Here is an 18,985-nt window from a genome sequence, read left to right as displayed (position 1 = left end):
ATTATTGATCGATCCAATTTTGATCGCGTAGATAAGTCAGTGTTGGTATATCAATTCTCATGAAAACGACAATCTCACTCTTTTTACTATATTACTTATAAGACCGATATACTTGGCGTTATAATTACGTACGAAGATTCTAAGGAATGCTTGGGAGCAAATTAATCGCTAATTTAGCGCAACGGTGTAAATATAAGAATCCTAGCGTAATTTTTAGTGTAAATATGCTAATTTTAAATAGTTTGCCTCGACTTTGAAATGAGGATATAGAGTGTTTCCAAAAAAATTCTTTCGCACAAAGCATAATATAAATTACTCAAATACATATAACTATGTGGCCAATATTGTCAAATATGTAAAACATCATAAAATATATTTTCTCTGTTTAAGCTGTGCTTGATGATACATCATGGAATATAAGGTCTGGAGTCATACATGTAGTGAAAATAAAAGGAAGAATTTACCATGTCATTTTGTAAGCTTATTTTAAGTTTAACATAGGGAATCAGGGTTAAGGTTTTAGACTTGTGGAAGGAAGATTCAATATAAAAAACATGAAGGACACTAGAAAAATAAACTTAAAATCAAAAAAAGATATGTGTAGTTAAATAACCACATTTCAGAATTTAGTTATATCCTCATAAAACATCATCTGAATACTTTTTTTATAAGTTACCAATTCCGGATCAAACTAATCACATTTTTATAACCACATTTTAGGGTTTAGTTTCCTAGTTCAGGAATTTTTGATACACCTCTACTTGGCCCCTTTTTTCTTGGACTACAGATCGGATCTACAAAAGCCCAAGTTTCAAAGGCCCAACTTGTTTGACAGGGCTGAGCATGCACTTAAAACAGGTAAAATGGGTATGGTTTTTAATAACTCAACCCAGATCATAACACTGGGTTTCATCTTAAGAGTGGTTAAGGTATATATATATATATATATATATATATATATATATATATATAAATATAAGGAAATTATATTCTCATGTTACCTGAGATTCATATATCATATTACATTCACATAAAAAGATGTGCCTTTTTTTATAAAAAAAATTAGTGGGCCCCACTTTGTAAGTCTCACAACATAGATAACTTCTCTCCTGCGATATGATAGAAATAAAATCGATATGTATACAGGCTTTAATGTTTTTATAATAAATGTAGATAAGTTATCTACATTCACTCTCAAAATGACATCGTTTTAAGTTGAAAGATTAAAAAATTATAATGATAAAGATTATTATAACCCTGAAATAAATTATAATTACAAAAATACATTGATTTTCAATCCAAAACGATGTCATTTTGGGCTTAATATAGATAATTTATTTACATTGAATGCAGAAAAAATGAACCGATAAATATATGGAATAAACACTTCTCATGTTTTGATCTTTTGATTTGCTTGTAAAACTTTTTTTTTTAGATAAATGTGAGGCTCACTATTAGTTGAGTCACAACAAGAGAAGAGAATTCCCATGTAATGAGAAAATCTGAGCCATATATATATATATATATATATATATATATATATATATATGATATGTATATAAGAAAAATGTATCTAATGTTACTTTAGACAACTTTGTCAAATGTTTATCGAAACGACGTCGTTTTGGGTTGAAAAATTAAAATGATAAAGATTATTATAACCTGAAATAAATTAAAATTACAAAAACACCATGATTTCTGCCCCAAAACGACGTCGTTTCGATGAAAATTAGATAAAGTTATCTAAAGTAACTTTAGAAAAAATAAACCTATATATATATATAAAGGGTTCGCTTTTTCTGCAGTTAATGTAAATAAGTTATATGCAGTAAACCCAATACGACGTTATTTTGGGACGGAAATCATAGTATTTTTGTAATTTTAATTTATTTCAGGGTTATTATAGTCTTTATAATTATAATTTTTTAATCTTTCAATCTCAAAACGACGTCGTTTTGAAAGTAAACACATAACTTATCTGCATTAACTGCAGAAATATTTTTCTGATATATATATATATATATATATATATATATATATATAGGGTTCGCTTTTTCTGCAGTTACTGCAGATAAGTTATCTACAGTAAGCCCAATACGACGTCATTTTTGGCAGAAATCATGATGTTTTTGTAATTTTAATTTATTTCAGGGTTATAATAGTCTTTATATTTATAATTTTTTAAGATTTCAATACCAAAACGACGTCGTTTTGAAAATAAATGTAGATAATTTATCTGCATTAACTGCAGAAACATTTTTCCCATATATATATATATATATGTATATATATATATGGATATATTTTTCTTATGTTGTAGGAAAAAAATTACCTCATGTTGTAGAAATAAAAGTATAAGTGGGACCCACAGATAAGAGGAGAGAGAAAAAAGAGTGGTAGGACCCCACCTTTTTTGTGTGTGTAAAAAAGTTGTTTATCTCATGTAAAATGAGATAAACATAACCCATATATATATAGGGTAGGATTCTTTGACACCGGTGTCAAATTTTGAAATTTGACACCAAATCAAAACTTTTGATTTTCGCCAATCAATGGTTATCATTTATTGAGAATTAAATTTATTAATTAATTTTAATTCGCAATAAATAATAACAGTTGATTGACATAAATCAACGGATAAGATTCTGTGTCAAATTTCAAAATTGGACACAGATATCGAATGATCATTTCCTACATGTGTGTGTGTGGTGGGGGGGCTACGAAATAAAAGTTCCAAGTAAGGCTACGAAAATATGTTTGGTACAAACGGCGATCATTCGTCCTGATGAAAAGCTTTATTCGTCCTGTAGTCACTAGAAAAGTAAACAAATATATTCAAATTCAACTTATTAAATATAAAGGTGTATTCTGTTTTGGTACATGAATTTGGTATCACCGAATCCGTATTCGAGCTTGAATTCTTTTGCTAATAGTATTTTCCTTTGATGTAATCATTTAGTTGTTTCAATTCTCCACTTTGCTGCTCCATCACTGTTCGTACCACATCCACAATTGAAATCATACCGACTATTTTCCCATCTATAACTGGAACATGCCGAATGCGATTCTCTGCAAGAAAATAGTCATATTTCTTTAACATTTGATCACTCAAGTGTTATTGCCAGTTATCAAAATAAGAAAATTGCCAACAGGAGAGTTACCTATCATAAGTCTCATTGCTTGAAGAATGTTTGTGTCAGAGGTCACCGTTATGAGGTTGTTCTGTTTACAGGTAACCTCATAAATCATAATGAAAAAGCTGGGTTGGGTTAACTATAATGGAAATGAGAGAGCATAAAATAACCTCATCAGTCATTATTTGACCAACTTGTGTGTATGAGGGAGATCTTCCTGGTGCGACTATTTTTTTCAAGCAATCTGCGGTGTCATGCATGCAGCCAACAGAGAGATTCAGTTTAGTTCACTGAGTTAGAAGACGTTTAAGCTTTGGTTTTTGTTGGTTTTGGAGATGAAAAATATAATTAAGAAATGAAGTACTGGTTTATTGATGCATAACAATACAACTTAAAAAGAAAAAGAAAAATAAGAAAAAGAAACTGCTCACGACTACATAATTTTTCATCAATAGAAAAGAAAACTGCTCACTTCGTAACTACCTATTAAAGCAGAAAAATAACTGCTCACTACTTAACAACTCATTAAAACAGAAATAAAAATTGACTCCTAAATAATTAAAAATATTCAGTTTCTAGAGCATGATTTCTAACAGTTTTCAATGGTAGTGATTTTTCTATCTTAATTAACTTCGGGGCATTAAAAGGTATTAGAACCACCTACCTCTTTCTGTGACAATGCCTGCTATGTGTTGCCCCTCTGGCTTTAGTACCACCAACGATCCAATATTATTTTCAGCCATCTGAAACCTTACACGATGTTTGTTAAGAAATGTTATGAAAGTTAATATCAGTGAAAGCTTTTTATACAAATTGAGCTATCTTACGTTCTTCATTGCATTAATAACAGCATCATCAACTCGACACCAAAGCCAGGAACCCAATTTTTCTTCCCCCTTTGTCATTAGTACCTCTGACACTGTAACATTCTCCAATCCTTTCTGCTGCATGGGTGGAGAGGATGTGACACCTCCAAAACCAGAAGATATCTTATGTGGGTTAATGATTCCATTCCCATGGAATTGTTGAAATATTGCGGCCCTTGGAGGGTTTTGGCGAAGTCGTAGTCTCTGGTAAATTCCTAGCATTTGTTTTTCTTGTTCTGTTCAATCAAAATAAAAAACAGAGCTGGCTAATGTATAGTTTACAAGGTACCACTAGAAATAGAAGTATTGATGGTTTTAGAGTTTTAAACAATGTCACATTCACCGGTGAATTTCTCTCATTTATGATTCTAGAGAATCATTGGGAGGATTAATGATTTAATTTTAATCATAAAAGACCTAACTCGAACAGTATTTTCCTTTCATATAAATTTTGGATGTTCTTCCTTGCAGAGAGATCTAAGGTAAGAAATTAAATAACAAAAATTCGGACAACTATATATATATATTTTAGTATTTTACTAGTGTAGGGATCTACGTACCCTGATGTTGCTGCTAGGAATACTTGGGAGTTGATTGGTAGCGTTGGTTCTGCTTTAGCAGCGGCAAAGGTATATATGGAACTACCCTTTGGTATTTCATACTGCCACGAGAATAGCTTGGTGCCAGAGTTTACTTCATGATTGCATTTAGTCTCTGAATTCTTTTCTTGAGGAAGAATATGAAGAAAGGAACTTTATGGTTGCTTTCACGTGTAATTGCTGAACCTTTTGAATGATGCGCTGGCGGCCTGGCATTTATTTGCTGAACATGAACAATATACACTTACGAATGATTATTCCAACTTTCCAAGTTTAGTTCAATGAAATTAATTCCCAACACGTGAATGAATGACCAAAACCACGAACTCAGTAAGCTTCAAGGAGGCTAAGTATATGCTGGGAATTTCTTCCGTGAGAGGTAAAAGAAGTTTATTTCCTCCGCCCGACAAGAATGGTTGGCAAACATCTGATTAAAACATGAATCTGCAAGTCCAAGGAAAGCACAATTGAAGATGTTTTCAAGGGAATCAATGTGAAATGCTCAGCAATAAGAACTGGTCTAGTCAACCCAAAAGATATAATGAAAGTCCTACAATGCATCCAAAGTATAAATTCTTAGTTGTGTATATAAAGACAGCCAGTGCAATCTGTGGTATTAAGTTCAGCCAGAATAGTATATGAGGTAAAAAAACTTAACCTGTTGTGAGTTGTGACACCATCCATCATCCATGCCACGGAAAAAGCGGCAATTTCGTTTTAGGATCCCTTGGATATCATGTCCTTTCACTGGATCTCAATCTCGTCGTCCAAAATCTACATCCCAAATACCCATTCAACGGCCACCATTTCGGCCTCCTGGAATAGCTTCTGTACCACCACAGCCTCTTCCTAGCCAAGCTCAAGGAACTGTAGAGAGAAAGATGATGTTTGCAACAACATCCAATGCTAGAGGCGAAGAGATCAAAGTAGTGAGTTCAGCATCAGCAGACTCAGTGACGCGGAATGTATCATCAAGCATATCCAACGATGAAAAGCCACCTCAGCAAAAAGGTATGAAGGATGATGATATTTTAAATCTTGTTCACCCAACACAACCCATGGATGACAAAACAGTTAGTGTGGTAACTCTGGCTGGTGACAACAGAGGAGCAACAATGCACGTAACAGGTTCCCACTCAGCTAGGAAAAATGGTTCAATCCACATACACCGAGCCTACAGGAATAATCCGAAAGAGAACACTGAGGAAGAGGAAAACTCGCCTAGCACTTCAACGGAGAAAGATGAAGTGGGTAAGGCTTATGTCAATAGTAACATACAGAGCATGAATAATTCTCTTTTGTTGCATGGTTCAATCACTGAAAGAGACCCTGGCGTTAGTGTGATTCTTCCCCAACGGCCAGCAGAACCCATCAAGCCACGTTTGGAAAACCAAAAGGCGGAAGTAAACATTAATCGGACAGAGAGGTTAACTCACCGGCCCATGATTCGAAGGCGATGCCTAAGAGGTCTTTTGATGGAACCAAGCGACTCTGATCCTGATAACCCTCGCAAACCTCGTCGTCATGGTTGCAAATTCAGTTGCGGAGATATTAGAAAGGATTAGGATACCCGGATTATATATGTAACAAAATAAAAACACAAATACAGTCTCGTCCACTTGAGACACAATACCAGGATTTTGATATTTCTTTCATGTTAACAAATCCATAATCTCTCTACTGTTATTTCTTAATTTAAATTTTTTCATAAACAATGCAGTGACTTGCAACTGTCTCTGGTCTACAATTAACAAACTTCATTTATAACAGGCAAATAGAGGTTGAATATCAAAGCCTAACGGTTGGCATTACACATACTTGAACGAGACTTGTTGTCCAGCTTTTGTCCTTTCCTACCAAAATATATAAATCTGTATCAACTATCAAGGAAGAGTAGGAGGGTCATTGGCCACAACGAAGAAAGTCATGACCGTTAAACTGGTTTAGCCAAACTTACGCAGTTATGCCAGTGGTAGCAAAGCATAAAAGAGCTTACAAACGCGAGCCCGCAGCAGGGTGTTTCAACCAATGTTATTCAACCTTATCGAATAGATCGAGGTATTGGTTCATTGGTTCAATTAGTGGATTACTGGTTCAATCGCATAACCTAGTAAATATATGTAAATTTATAATTTATGGGTTCGTTTTTTTTGAAATTACTGCTAACATAAATAAGTTCTTAATACCTGCTATGTATATGTTTAAATTATAGTGTTGCGTTACGAATATATTAGGATTTATCGTATATTAGTGATTTAGAAAATAATAATAATGACTTAGGAATTTTGAACCATGCTATGAATGTTTTAATGACTTAGTAATTTTTTTGTTACGTAGCTATTATTATTATTTAATTATGTATTGGATTTTAGCGTATATTAGTGACTTAGAAAATAACGATATATAGTGATTTAGAGATGTGAAGAGTGCATACAATGGAAGGGGATTATATAGAATTTTTTGACCCATTTACGTCCGGGGACATCAGGGCTGCATGTGTCATGCCCAATGTGGACGTCACATCTGACGCTCACTTTAGACGTGACATTATATATTAGATTCGAAATTATTTTCAAAACTGCATTAAATTTATAATTTTTTAATTAAAAAACATTAAATTAATTTGTTTGCCTATATGTGATAGGATATTGATCATTTATGAATAAACTCATTTTTGATAATTTTGTGACTACCTGCATTAATTTATTTTTTCCCTCATCCTTCATCACTATTAATTTATTCTTGTATAATTAGGATCGTTCCACACACAAGAGGATCCACAGGAAGAGTTAGAAGTTTCAAAACCAAAAACTGCGGGGTTGTAGCCGCCTTGTTTTCTTAAGTCTGTGGGCTGCATTAATTAAAATGAATCTTAGAATATTCAATTATTTATTAATTCATGCCCAAACTAGACGAAGGATCTTTATCGTAATCGGAGGATAAGCTCCATCAGCATTATCACTTAGCACCCGAAACATTTGACTGTGATCCACTTGTCCATTCATCACAATAAAAAATTTGCCAAGAGATCAGAACAAAATAGAAACCGAAGCTTTGTCACTACACCAGCACTTATGTCTATATATACATCCAGAGTCTAAATTGGTCAGTAAGTTTGTTAACAGAAAGAAAGTCAACAACAATGGGTTCTCTTATGGCAGGATGGGACTCTCACGTCTTGGATCCTAAATCAGGTACCGATAATTAGTACTAATGTCTTTACGTATTTTGTTTATTTTGCTTCACCTTTTGGTCGAGTTTAGAAAGAAAAAAAAAAAATTGTGATTTCTGATGAGGGGAAATCTTTTTACTGTTTCAGAGACACTTGAAAGGAACCGGTCGCTTACCAAAGAAGAAATTAGTGCTTTCTGGAGAGCAAAGAAGGAGATAGAGGAAGAACACCTCAAAGCTGTTTCCAAGGTATCGGAGACTATTCAGGTTTGAGATTAACATCTCTACAAACCTCACTTTGTTTTTTTTCATTCCTTCTGTGTGTGTTTGTGTGGGTATTCAGATTTTTATTTTTATTTTTATTTTTTTGTATTTTTTTAAAAAAAGCTAGTAATAAATTTCGTATTATTTATGATGGATATACAGACCAGCAAATGCGAGGTTTCTAATAAGTTGCATAAGTCAAGTATGGTGCACTTGGCCCGTACGAAGGAGGAGTCTAAAGGTATGGAAGTTGACGCAAGTTTGGAGCATCTTATCAAGAAAAATGACTGGTAAATTAACTTGCGGATTATAATTGCACAATTAGCTTAACTTTTATGAATTCCTTCAATTTGGATTATACAAAGTTTATGTTTTTCATATGGTTGGATGAGCGCAGGTGGACCAAGAGTAGCTGGGCATTTCTGAATGAACCTCCAGTGACGGAAGCTGCTTTCAATAAATATGCATCACAGTTTCACGTAGCCAAATTGGGATCATCAAGAGATGGAATTAGTGCTTGATATGAGTCTATCTCCTTTCACCCTGTATATATAATTAGTGTTTGTTTGTCTCCTTTCACCCTATATATATCCACGATTATAGGTTGGCGTCTATAAATTGTAAAGCCACTGAAACCATGAAGTCACTTTCGGCTTCTTCTTTTTTTGGTAAGCCTTTCGGCTTAATTTTAAATTTGGCACAGTAATCTTGTTGTCATGTTGTTGTGTATGTTACTGGACATGTATTGTTCGTTTACAAAAAATAAAAAATTGTTACATATTTTTTGTTTTACAATACAAACTTTTTTGGTAAAAATCTTGTATTACAATATAATTTTCATATTTGCACTTTGTCTTCTAATCTTTTAAAGATATAAACATCGACTAACTTAAAATATTAACTGGTGTTAATTGTAATTCCTCATAAAAAAATAAGTATAATAGCATATAAATGGAATAACACATGAACTCAGATTTTTGATAAGTGGTGTAAAACTCATTTATTGTGATGGCATGTAATTTATTTCATTGATGGGGACTTTTGCCTAATAATAAAAAATAAAATCATACCTAAACATTTTAATAGATGTAGCTTAATTTAACGATTTAAATAACTCATTTATATTTGTGGAAATTTTTTGAAAAGTAAGTATCAGTAAGAATATATATATATATATATATAGGGGTAAGATTAATTTACACTAGTGTAAGAATAATAAGTCTAACACCAAATTTTAATCGTTAATTTTTGAATATCTAACGATTATAATTTATTAGAGTATATTCATTAATTAATTATTAATTCTTAAAATATTATAACCGTTAAATGCATGAAAATTAAAGATTAAAATTTAGTGTGGGATTAATTATTCTTACACTGGGTGAAAGTTGATACATATGATAGGCGTGCCTACTCCAAAAAAGAAAAAAAAATTCAGCTTGATTAAGCTCAATCTACTCCGATCATCTTAAGTGTATATATTCTTACAAATATTTAGTAAAATATCTTGTTTTAATTATTTTAAAAGATGACTTAAAAACACAAACTAACCTGACTATAATTGGGTTTAGTTAATTCTAAGTAAACGCTCTCTTAACCTAGTAACTTGACTAAATCTGCAATACATTAGTTTATGTGTTTAGTGCATTATTCAACTATTAACTTTCAAGACATATTAAAGAGAGAAAGCGGTCTTATTGCTTTAAATTTAGTTTTGATGTGCATGGATGGATGCGGGAATTGCTTTTTTTCTTTTCTTTCTTTGGTGGTCGAATGATCTTATTGCTTTGAATGTGTGTGTGTGACTGTGTGAGTATACCGCATTCAAAATTTGTTATTTATAAGTGGGCCCAATAGACAGGGCTTACTAAATGATGCTCGAGTTATCTATTTCCTACATGTGTAGGGCCCATTGGGCCGGGAGATAGATTTTACTAGGTCTATACTTTAGACCTTTCAGAGCCTTGAGCCCGCGGCCCAATTGTATTGTTTAAAATAACAGAAAATTAGGGTGGGAATTCTGAATTTTATATAGGGTTTCTCTTTTCTCTTGTCACTTGAAGTATTATCTCTTATTCCATATGTTGGGAACTCGGTTCCCTCAAGCTCGGCTAATCAGCCTTTGTGCGGAAGTCAATCAGCAAGATCCTCGATCTCGGATCTCGGCAATACTTCGGCCTGAACTTCACCAGGGCAGCGCAGCGGAAAATCAAAAACGCAAATAGGAGAGAGTGAAGGAGAACATAAACAGATTTTAACGTGGGAAAACTTTCAACAAGTAAAAACTCACAGGACCTAGTCCAGATCAAAAATTCACTATGAAAATAATGGTTACAAATTATCAAATTCACCAATGTGGTGGTTAACTCAACCTCTCCAACAGTGGTGATAATCAAACCTCCTTAGAGATGTTTCACTCAAACTCTCTAGAGATCTCTCAAACACAAAGCGTAGAGTTTTGCTCTCAAATCTCTCAAGTATCACTCAAGAGTCTCTCAAATATTTTTCTTCATCTAACCTAGCCTCCACTCACAACTAAAGAATATATAAAGAGGTGAGATCTAGGGTTTAGGGTTTTTAGGAAACCCCTCTATGGGCTTGCGCTTAGCATTGAAGGAGGAAGTCCAACACCATAGACATAACAAGTGATGGGATCTAACATTTGTTAAAAAAATAAAAAAGAAGGATAATATGGATTTTTTTTTTGGACAAAGATAATATGAATTTTGATACCTCACAACATGATAAATCAATCTCATTTTGCATGAGAAAATAATTTCCCTTTATATAATATTTTAAAAGCTTATAATTACATATTTGCACTAGACAAGCAGTGTACATTAACTAATCGTAAAAAATGCAAATAAAAATATGAATTAATATTTTTCATATTGTAAGAAATAATTTCACATTCTACATGTATATAGAAATTGTTGTAAATAATAATAATTTAGTTATTATTTAGTCATTTATTTGTTGTATTGGGCCCAGCCCATTAGGTTAAAATTAGGTCAAATATTCTCTATAAATAGAGAACCCTTTTGTACAGATTATTTACAATTCTATAATATATTAGAATACCTTTTTTAACTTGGTATCAAAGCTCTCGATCTGAGGGCTTTGCTTCCGCACATATTATCTTCTTTTTTAACAAAACCCTAATTTCTTTGCCTCTTGCCGCCATCAGCCGCCACCGGAAAATTTTTCCGGGGACCTTTTGGACCAAGGGGACCATTGTTGACCTTATTTTTCCTCTGATCTATCATTCTACGCACTGTTTCTCTGTCACAAACGACCGAAACACCTCCGACCGCCTCCAATCAGATCTGTCTTCACCGTTTGGACCACTTTCCGACGACTTTTCAACCGCGACCACCCACAGACAGGTGCGAGCTCACCGGACGACCACACCAGAAAAATCTCAGCCGGCAAAGCCCATCCACGCGCTCTCACGCGCCGCCCCTTTCCCGGCGAGTGAATCCCATGCGCAGCTCCTTCCTCCGGCGCGTGGAGGCGCGTGCGGCCGTGTTTTTGGACTGGACCACCACCATTCTTCTCGACTTCTTGTCTTCTGTCTGGATCTGTAATTATTTTTCTGATCAGAGGTCATTTGATATTCTGTTTGGTTGATTTTATCGTTGGTTGTTAACTTCTTTTGTTAAAGAATGGCCGAGCATGATAGTTCTTCGATCTTATCTGGTAAGAGCACACGTTCTATATCTCTTCTTGCTTCTTGCACTGATTTTAAAACCTCATGGATTTTGGATTCTGGTGCAACTGATCATATGGCTTGTCGTACTGAGTTGTTTTGTTCTTATCATCCTACTATTGGTAGTCATACTATATCCGTAGCTGATGGATCCCATAAATCAGTTATTGGTTCTGGTAACATTCAAATTCAACCTTCCTTGTTTCTTAAAAATGTTCTTTATGTTCCTCAGCTTTCTACTAATCTTATCTCCACTCAAAAACTTACAACTGATTTGAATTGTTCTATCACATTTTTTCCTTCTCATTGTCTTATTCAGGATCTTACCACGAAGAAGACAATTGGAGTTGCTAATGAACAAGATGGGTTGTATCATCTCATTCCAGACCATGCTAGCAAAAATCAGTTATTAATGACACGTCATCCTTCTACTGCATAGTCTATGATTTGGCTCCATCACAAGCGTCTCGGGCATCCACCATTTAGTCTTTTGAAGTCTATGTTCCCCTCTCTGTTTCTCAATAAGTCGGTTGAGACCTTTCATTGTGATGTTTGTGCATTTGCAAAACACCATCGAGTGTTATTTCCTTCTAGCACTATTAAAAGCAGGAAACCTTTTTCTCTTATCCATTCTGATGTTTGGGGCCCTTCTAAAGTGCACAGTGTTTCAGGTGCAAGGTGGTTTGTTTCTTTTATTGACGATTGTACTCGGATAACATAGATATACTTGATGAAAGACAAGTCTGAAGTACCAGAGATATTTATTCGGTTTAATCACATGGTTGAGACTCAGTTTGGTAAGGGTATTAAAAGACTCAGATCTGATAATGGTACTGAGTACGTCAATCAACGTCTGTCACAATTCATTTCAGACAGAGGTATGATTCATGAGCTCACATGTGTTGATACCCCTCAACAAAACGGGGTTGCTGAAAGGAAAAATCGTCACCTTCTTGAAGTTGCTAGAGCACTACTTTTCCAGACATCTGTTCCTAGTTCTTATTGAGGAGAAGCAGTATTAGCTGCAACTTTTTTGATTAACCGTTTACCTTCACGGGTCCTTAACAATATCAGTCCTATTCATTCCATGACTTCCTTCTTTCCTTCTGTTCCCATATTGCAGAGTCTTCCACCAAGAGTGTTTGGATGTGTTGCCTTTGTCCATGTTCATAAACAACATCGGAGTAAGTTGGATCCTAGGGCCGTTAAGTGTGTCTTCCTTGGTTATAACCCTTATAAAAAAGGGTACAAGTGTTATCATCCACCAAGTCGGAAATTTTTTGTTTCTATGGATGTCACATTTCAAGAATCTGAATCTTATTTCCTGGGTCCTCATCGTCAGGGGGAGAATAGTTCTTCAAAAAACTCGTCCCCTTCCTTCTTTGAGTCTGGATCAATCTTCTCTCTTCCTAGTGTGTCTGCTCCTGGTGTGTCAGAACCTTCAAATACACCTGAGATACAACCCATGTTGTCTCACCAGCAACCTCAATCGTCTGAACCACTGGTAAGTCCTGAATCTCCTATTTCTTCTGAGTCTCCTGAATCTCCTGTTTCTGATTCTAATATTATTTCCTCTCATGATTTGTCTATTTCTTCTGATATCTCTAATGACTTACCCATTGCTTCTACTTCTGATGACTTACTTATTGCTCTTAGAAAAGGAAAAAGATCTTGTCACAAGAAAACTTGTTCTTCCTGTCCCTCTTGTACTCAATACCCTATCTCCCACTTTGTTTCCTCTGCTAATCTTTCTGTGCAGCACAAAAGCTTTGTTTCAGCACTAGATTCTATTGCAATCCCAAAATCAGTACATGAAGCCTTGAAAGATAGGAGTTGGGCTCAAGCCATGCAAGAAAAGATGAATGCTTTGGAGAAAAATAAAACATGGGAGGTTATTGATATACCCAACGGAAAGAAAGCAGTAGGGTGCAGATGGGTTTATGCCCTGAAATATAATTCTGATGGCACTCTTGAGAGATATAAGGCTCGATTAGTGGCCAAATGTTACACTCAAACCTATGGCATTGATTATGAAGAAACCTTTGCTCCAGTTGCAAAGATGAATACAGTGAGAATCTTGTTATCCCTTGCTGCCCATTACAATTGGGATATAAATCAATTTGATGTGAAAAATGCTTTCCTCAATGGTGAGTTAGAAGAAGAAGTCTACATGGAAATCCCGCCTGGTTTTGATTCTGTGAAGGGGGAAAATAAAGTTTGTAGATTAAAAAAGGCCTTGTATGGATTGAAGCAGTCACCTCGTGCTTGGTTTGGAAGATTTACTAAGGTTATGATGACCTTAGGATACAGACAGAGCCAAGGAGATCACACTCTTTTCTTCAAGCACTCCGAAAATGGGAAGCTTACTGTGCTCCTTGTATATGTTGATGATATTATTATCACAAGTGATGATTTTGTGGAGAGACAGATTCTGCAAACACAGCTTGCCTCTGAGTTTGAAATCAAAGACCTTGGGAAACTGAGATATTTTCTAGGGATAGAAGTAGCTCATTCAAGCAAAGGAATTTTTATCAGCCAGAGGAAATATGTTCTTGATCTTCTCAAAGAAGCAGGAAAGCTCGGGTGTAAACCCTCTAATACTCCTATTGAGCAGAATCACAAGATGGGCTATGAAGAAGAGAGTCCTGCAGTTGATAAAGGACAATATCAACGGCTAGTTGGGAAATTGATATATCTGGCCCATACTAGACCAGACCTAGCTTATGCTGTTAGTGTTGTCAGTCAGTTTATGCACGATCCAAAAGAAAGACACATGCAGGCAGTAGAGAGAATTCTTCAGTATCTTAAAGGTACTCCTGGTAAAGGATTGTTATTCCGACGTGATGGCAATCTATCTTTAGAAGTCTACACAGATGCTGATTATGCTGGATCCGTGACTAACCGTCGTTCTACCACTGGTTATTGCATGTTTCTTTGCGGTAACTTAGTGACATGGAGAAGTAAGAAACAAGATGTGGTTGCCAGATCAAGTGCAGAAGCTGAATTTCGAGCTATGGCTCAAGGCATTTGTGAGTTACTGTGGCTGAAAATTGTACTTGATGATCTCAAAATAAAATGTGAGGGACCTATGAAGCTGCTATGTGATAATAAGTCCGCTATTTGTATAGCTCATAATCCAGTCCAACATGATCGGACTAAACATATTGAGGTTGACCGCCATTTCATCAAAGTGAAATTTGATAGCGGGTTGATTACCACTCCATACATTCCCACTGGGCGTCAATTAGCTGATCTATTAACAAAGGAGCTTCCTTCAGACAGATTTCAAGAACTTACTAGCAAGCTGAGAATGATAAATATCTATTCCTCAGCTTGAGGGGGAGTGTCGTAAATGATAATTATTTAGTTATTATTTAGTCATTTATTTGTTGTATTGGGCCAAACCCATTAGGTTAAAATTAAGTCAAATATTCTCTATAAATAGAGAACCCTTTGTACAGATTATTTACAATTCTATAATATATTAGAATACCTTTTTTTAACTGAAATATATGAGACTCATATTTTATTTTATTTTCTCTCTTCTCTTCAGGTGCCATACAGATGTTATAGATAATCTGTCTTTTAAATAGAAAATTTATTGGCGGAACGGCCTATGGTATTGAATACCACGAACACACATAACAACAACAACGCGACGATTTTTGTTAATAAAGCCGAAAGGCCCAGTTGGATATGCTAATCAAATATCCCTTTATTCCCCCTTCTAGTTATCGTAATCTTCACATTGGATCACACCTACGATTGGATCATGCAATTCAAGCATCTATCTACATCCAAAATAATGTAACTATAAATATGTAGCTAATCAGGCTACTAGTTTTTGCAAGCGACGCAAGAGACAAACTAAAAATGCAATCCGAGTACGAGAATTATGATCTTTCATTTCCCGACCAACCTGTTGTTGACCTATACCTCCGAGTGTGGGCTAACTTACCAGCCTTCCAGTCCAAGCCAGCTTTCATTTGGGCTAAAGACTTGGACACATCCATTCCCCTCACCTATTCCCAACTCAATACCTCCGTTCAAATCATCTCCACTCAGCTACTCGTTTCCCTTCAAAGAGGTGACACCGTCCTTGTTCTTTGCTCACCAGGACTCGACCTAGTTGAGCTCATCTTTGGGTGTCAGAGGGCTGGTCTTTTGAGCGTCCCTATTGTCCCTCCTCACCCTTCTTTTGCTAAAGATAACTATCACCACCTTATAAGGGTGATTTCACAGACCAAGCCCAAAGCTGCCATAGCTCACCCCGATTACATATCAAGTGTTGGACACTATGTGTCTTCCTCCCATAACAACAAGAAGCTTGCTCACTTGTTACAAAGTATGCGCTGGATTTCCATAGACGATATCAAACATGGTAACGTTAATTTAAATAATTGTGATTCCTTAACATACAGTGGTTGCAAAGCAGACGAGGTTTATTTGGTTCAGTACACGTCTGGTGCCACTGGTGTTCCAAAACCTGTTCTTGTCACTGCCGGATCAGCTGCTCATAATGTTAGGACAGCCAGAAAAGCTTATGATCTTCATCCAAACAGCACTATTGTTTCATGGCTTCCTCAATACCATGATTGTGGCCTCATGTTTCTGTTACTAACAATTGTATCCGGTGCTACGTGTGTTCTCACGTCCCCAACTGCGTTCATCAAACGCCCAAGACTCTGGCTTGAGTTAATGTCAAAATTCAAGGCCACATGCACTCCTGTTCCATCATTCACATTGCCACTTGTGCTCAAGCGTGGAGGGATAGACAAAGGAACTTTACCTATAAATCTATCAACTTTGAGCAACCTTATACTAATCAACGAACCCATCTACAGAGATTCAGTTGAAGAATTTGTTCACGCCTTTTCGCCATTCGGGCTAAGACCCTCGTCTATCTCTCCTTCTTACGGGTTGGCAGAGAATGGTACATTTGTTTCCACTGCGTGGAGGTTTGATAACCATTCTCCCTTTCCAGATTTTCCAACTTACAACAAGCTGTTACCAGTTGCAAGGCTTTCCTCACAGAGTAAGAACGAGGAACAGGAAGACGTGGAAATTATGGTTGTTAATGAAGAAACGCTTGAGCCAGTTAAGGATGGTATTGAAGGAGAAATTTGGGTTTCGTCGCCAAGCAATGCCTCTGGCTACCTTGGTCATCCTTCTTTAACAAGAGAGGTTTTTCATGGAAGACTAAGAAACATGGTTGGAAAGTGTTTTCTTCGAACAGGAGATATAGGAATCGTGATAGGAGAACAGAGGTGTCTCTTTGTCACTGGTCGCTGTCAAGATGTTATCAAGCTCCAAAATGGTCAAAAGTTTCATCCTCATTACATAGAGACTTCAGCTTATAACAGTTACCCACAGATACTAAGAGGAGGTTGCCTTGCAGCATTCCAAGTTTCAACAACGGTTGCACTTGTGGCAGAGATGCAGAGAATAGATAAGGACACCGAAACTGAGGTCTTGAGGAGCCTTTGTCAAGGAATTAAAGAAGCTGTTTTGAAGAAAGAGAAGATAGAGATTGGATGGGTGGTTTTGGTTAAGAGTGAGTGCGTTCCAAAAACCACTTCTGGAAAATTACAAAGATCGGCAACTAAGGAGAAGCTTCTTGCAGGAAAAATGATGATTCTGATGGAGATGCGATTTGGAAAAGATGTTACGAGAACTCAAGATGGAAGAAATTTGGTTGCGGAAGAGAGTAGTTCACTTTTAAGTGCGGAAACTCGTAACTCATTGATCTCACATCTTTGATAACATGAATGTAACACGTGAAAAAAAGTGTTGATGCTATCAGCATATATTTATATACTTTTGTAATATAATACAGGGAAGAGGATTGCCATCATGCAATCACCTCGGACAAGAACAAATCATTGAATAAAATGTCTTTTCCACTGTCTTTAGTAGTATTATTTAACTTATCTGTTTCTTACAAAAAAATCCTTCACGTTACAGGAGGAAACCAAAGCCCTATAATATAACTATGCAGGACTTATCTGCAGAGCAGAAAATTACGGGAAATCTGCTTGTAAACTAGATTACATGATACTTTATAGTATATATGGGCTTCTCACGTCGACGGCAGAATACTGAGGGAGGTGATTTGAACACGTCTTTTCTCATAAACTAGCATGCAAGTGCTCCAAATCCGATGCAATGTTCCCTTTCAAAACGGTTATTGGTATTGAATCCTTCATTCAATAATGAAAACAACTCTCATCCCATTTTTGGTATTGGATGCTCTACAGTTTTAAACAAACTGAGCCACACAAAAATTCCTCTTCGTATAAAAAGTTGGAAATATAATTTAACATATATATACCATTGTATCACAACGGCACCGTCCTGCCCGCATTTTGGGACCCGAGAGGATTGCAAAATAATATTTCTAATTATAACGAGATTATATTTTCTTATGCAATATGAGATAAAATATCTCATATTACACTCACAAACTTACGTGGATTCCACTATACAGGAAAAGAAAAAAATAATTGAAGTGGGCTTCACGCCAACTTTTTGAGTGTGTAGGAAAAATTTATTATTTCCTATAACATGAGGTTGATATTTTCCAATTATAATACTTTAGGAGGAGTTTGGTAAAGGAAAAAAAATTAACCGAGAATCACGATTCCCAGGAATATGATGAGAGTAAATTTCCTGATTGGGTAGATCAAAATATTTCTGAAAATATTTCTGAAAATTTTACTAATGTTATATTTGGTTGATTGTAAAATATTATTGTGAAGGTGCATAACCTTACCATCATTTTCATCTAAAATTTTTCCAATTTAAAATTAAAATAAAATTCAGAAAACAAAATAAACATTCAGGCAAAAAAAAATCCGAGGATCATCAAGTAAAATCATCAGCTTCAACAAGCAACACTGTGAGCACCTATGAAGCACCGACACTTCAAAAATCCTGACGTGTCGTGTCTGACACCTCCCGACACTCTCGGACACTCCGACACTCTCCGACACTCCAACACGTTTTATAGAAATTCAAAAAAAAGGTTCAAAGATTGCGTTGCGTTGAGTTTTTAGTTCCAACTATTAGATTTGTTGGATTACGATTACCATTTTATTGAGTTTAATATAAATATTTGGGATATCTTATGTTTCTTTGCAAAATTTATGAATATTATAAGTTTAGATTCATTTTTTGTTAAATTATTAAATATTAAATATAATATACACTACATAAATTAAAAATATTATTTAATATCAAAAC

The 18,985-nt window shown here is 35.4% G+C and overlaps 5 protein-coding genes across 5 annotated transcripts in view; 4 read left to right on the top strand and 1 right to left on the bottom strand.

The window, feature by feature from the left end:
* The window catches only part of LOC133300877 (probable serine/threonine-protein kinase PBL10), an 84,378-nt gene that overhangs the window by 35,948 nt on the left and 29,445 nt on the right, over window positions 1-18,985 (top strand). The window lies entirely within an intron of this gene.
* Window positions 2,927-4,222, bottom strand: LOC133300872 (CBS domain-containing protein CBSX3, mitochondrial). Its single transcript, XM_061500460.1, has 5 exons — window positions 3,962-4,222; window positions 3,799-3,877; window positions 3,305-3,378; window positions 3,162-3,222; window positions 2,927-3,069 (listed from the first exon to the last, which is right to left on the bottom strand). Exons 1-5 carry the CDS (start codon window positions 4,220-4,222, stop codon window positions 2,927-2,929), a joined length of 618 nt encoding a protein of 205 aa, XP_061356444.1.
* On the top strand, window positions 5,289-6,164 carry LOC133300871 (uncharacterized). The gene is made up of 2 exons (XM_061500458.1): window positions 5,289-5,751; window positions 5,809-6,164. The coding sequence occupies exons 1-2, from the start codon at window positions 5,289-5,291 to the stop codon at window positions 6,162-6,164; spliced, it is 819 nt and encodes a 272-aa protein (XP_061356442.1).
* LOC133300865 (uncharacterized) lies at window positions 7,742-8,555 on the top strand. The gene is made up of 4 exons (XM_061500452.1): window positions 7,742-7,793; window positions 7,919-8,037; window positions 8,197-8,324; window positions 8,432-8,555. Exons 1-4 carry the CDS (start codon window positions 7,742-7,744, stop codon window positions 8,553-8,555), a joined length of 423 nt encoding a protein of 140 aa, XP_061356436.1.
* Window positions 15,617-17,503, top strand: LOC133300883 (uncharacterized). The gene has a single exon (XM_061500466.1). The coding sequence runs from the start codon at window positions 15,617-15,619 to the stop codon at window positions 17,501-17,503; it is 1,887 nt and encodes a 628-aa protein (XP_061356450.1).

Source organism: Gastrolobium bilobum, unplaced genomic scaffold (assembly GCF_033153095.1).
Source record: "Gastrolobium bilobum isolate Gb01-03AN ecotype WA unplaced genomic scaffold, APGP_CSIRO_Gbil_v1 utg7534, whole genome shotgun sequence".
Taxonomy (NCBI): Eukaryota; Viridiplantae; Streptophyta; class Magnoliopsida; order Fabales; family Fabaceae; genus Gastrolobium; species Gastrolobium bilobum.
This window is presented reverse-complemented; position numbering and strand designations above follow the sequence as displayed.

Bases quoted from the DNA above. Each gene is read 5' to 3' on its own strand.
- LOC133300872 (XM_061500460.1), bottom strand. From the start codon at position 4,222: ATGCTAGGAATTTACCAGAGACTACGACTTCGCCAAAACCCTCCAAGG. The intron at 3,878-3,961 runs GTAAGATAGCTC...GTAAGGTTTCAG, and splicing joins TTATTAATGCAATGAAGAAC to ATGGCTGAAAATAATATTGG. The intron at 3,379-3,798 runs GTAGGTGGTTCT...ATGACACCGCAG, and splicing joins AGGCATTGTCACAGAAAGAG to ATTGCTTGAAAAAAATAGTC.
- LOC133300865 (XM_061500452.1), top strand. From the start codon at position 7,742: ATGGGTTCTCTTATGGCAGGATGGGACTCTCACGTCTTGGATCCTAAA. The intron at 7,794-7,918 runs GTACCGATAATT...TTACTGTTTCAG, and splicing joins CGTCTTGGATCCTAAATCAG to AGACACTTGAAAGGAACCGG. The intron at 8,038-8,196 runs GTTTGAGATTAA...ATGGATATACAG, and splicing joins AGGTATCGGAGACTATTCAG to ACCAGCAAATGCGAGGTTTC.
- LOC133300871 (XM_061500458.1), top strand. From the start codon at position 5,289: ATGCCACGGAAAAAGCGGCAATTTCGTTTTAGGATCCCTTGGATATCA. The intron at 5,752-5,808 runs GTTCAATCCACA...ACACTGAGGAAG, and splicing joins CCACTCAGCTAGGAAAAATG to AGGAAAACTCGCCTAGCACT.
- LOC133300883 (XM_061500466.1), top strand. From the start codon at position 15,617: ATGCAATCCGAGTACGAGAATTATGATCTTTCATTTCCCGACCAACCT.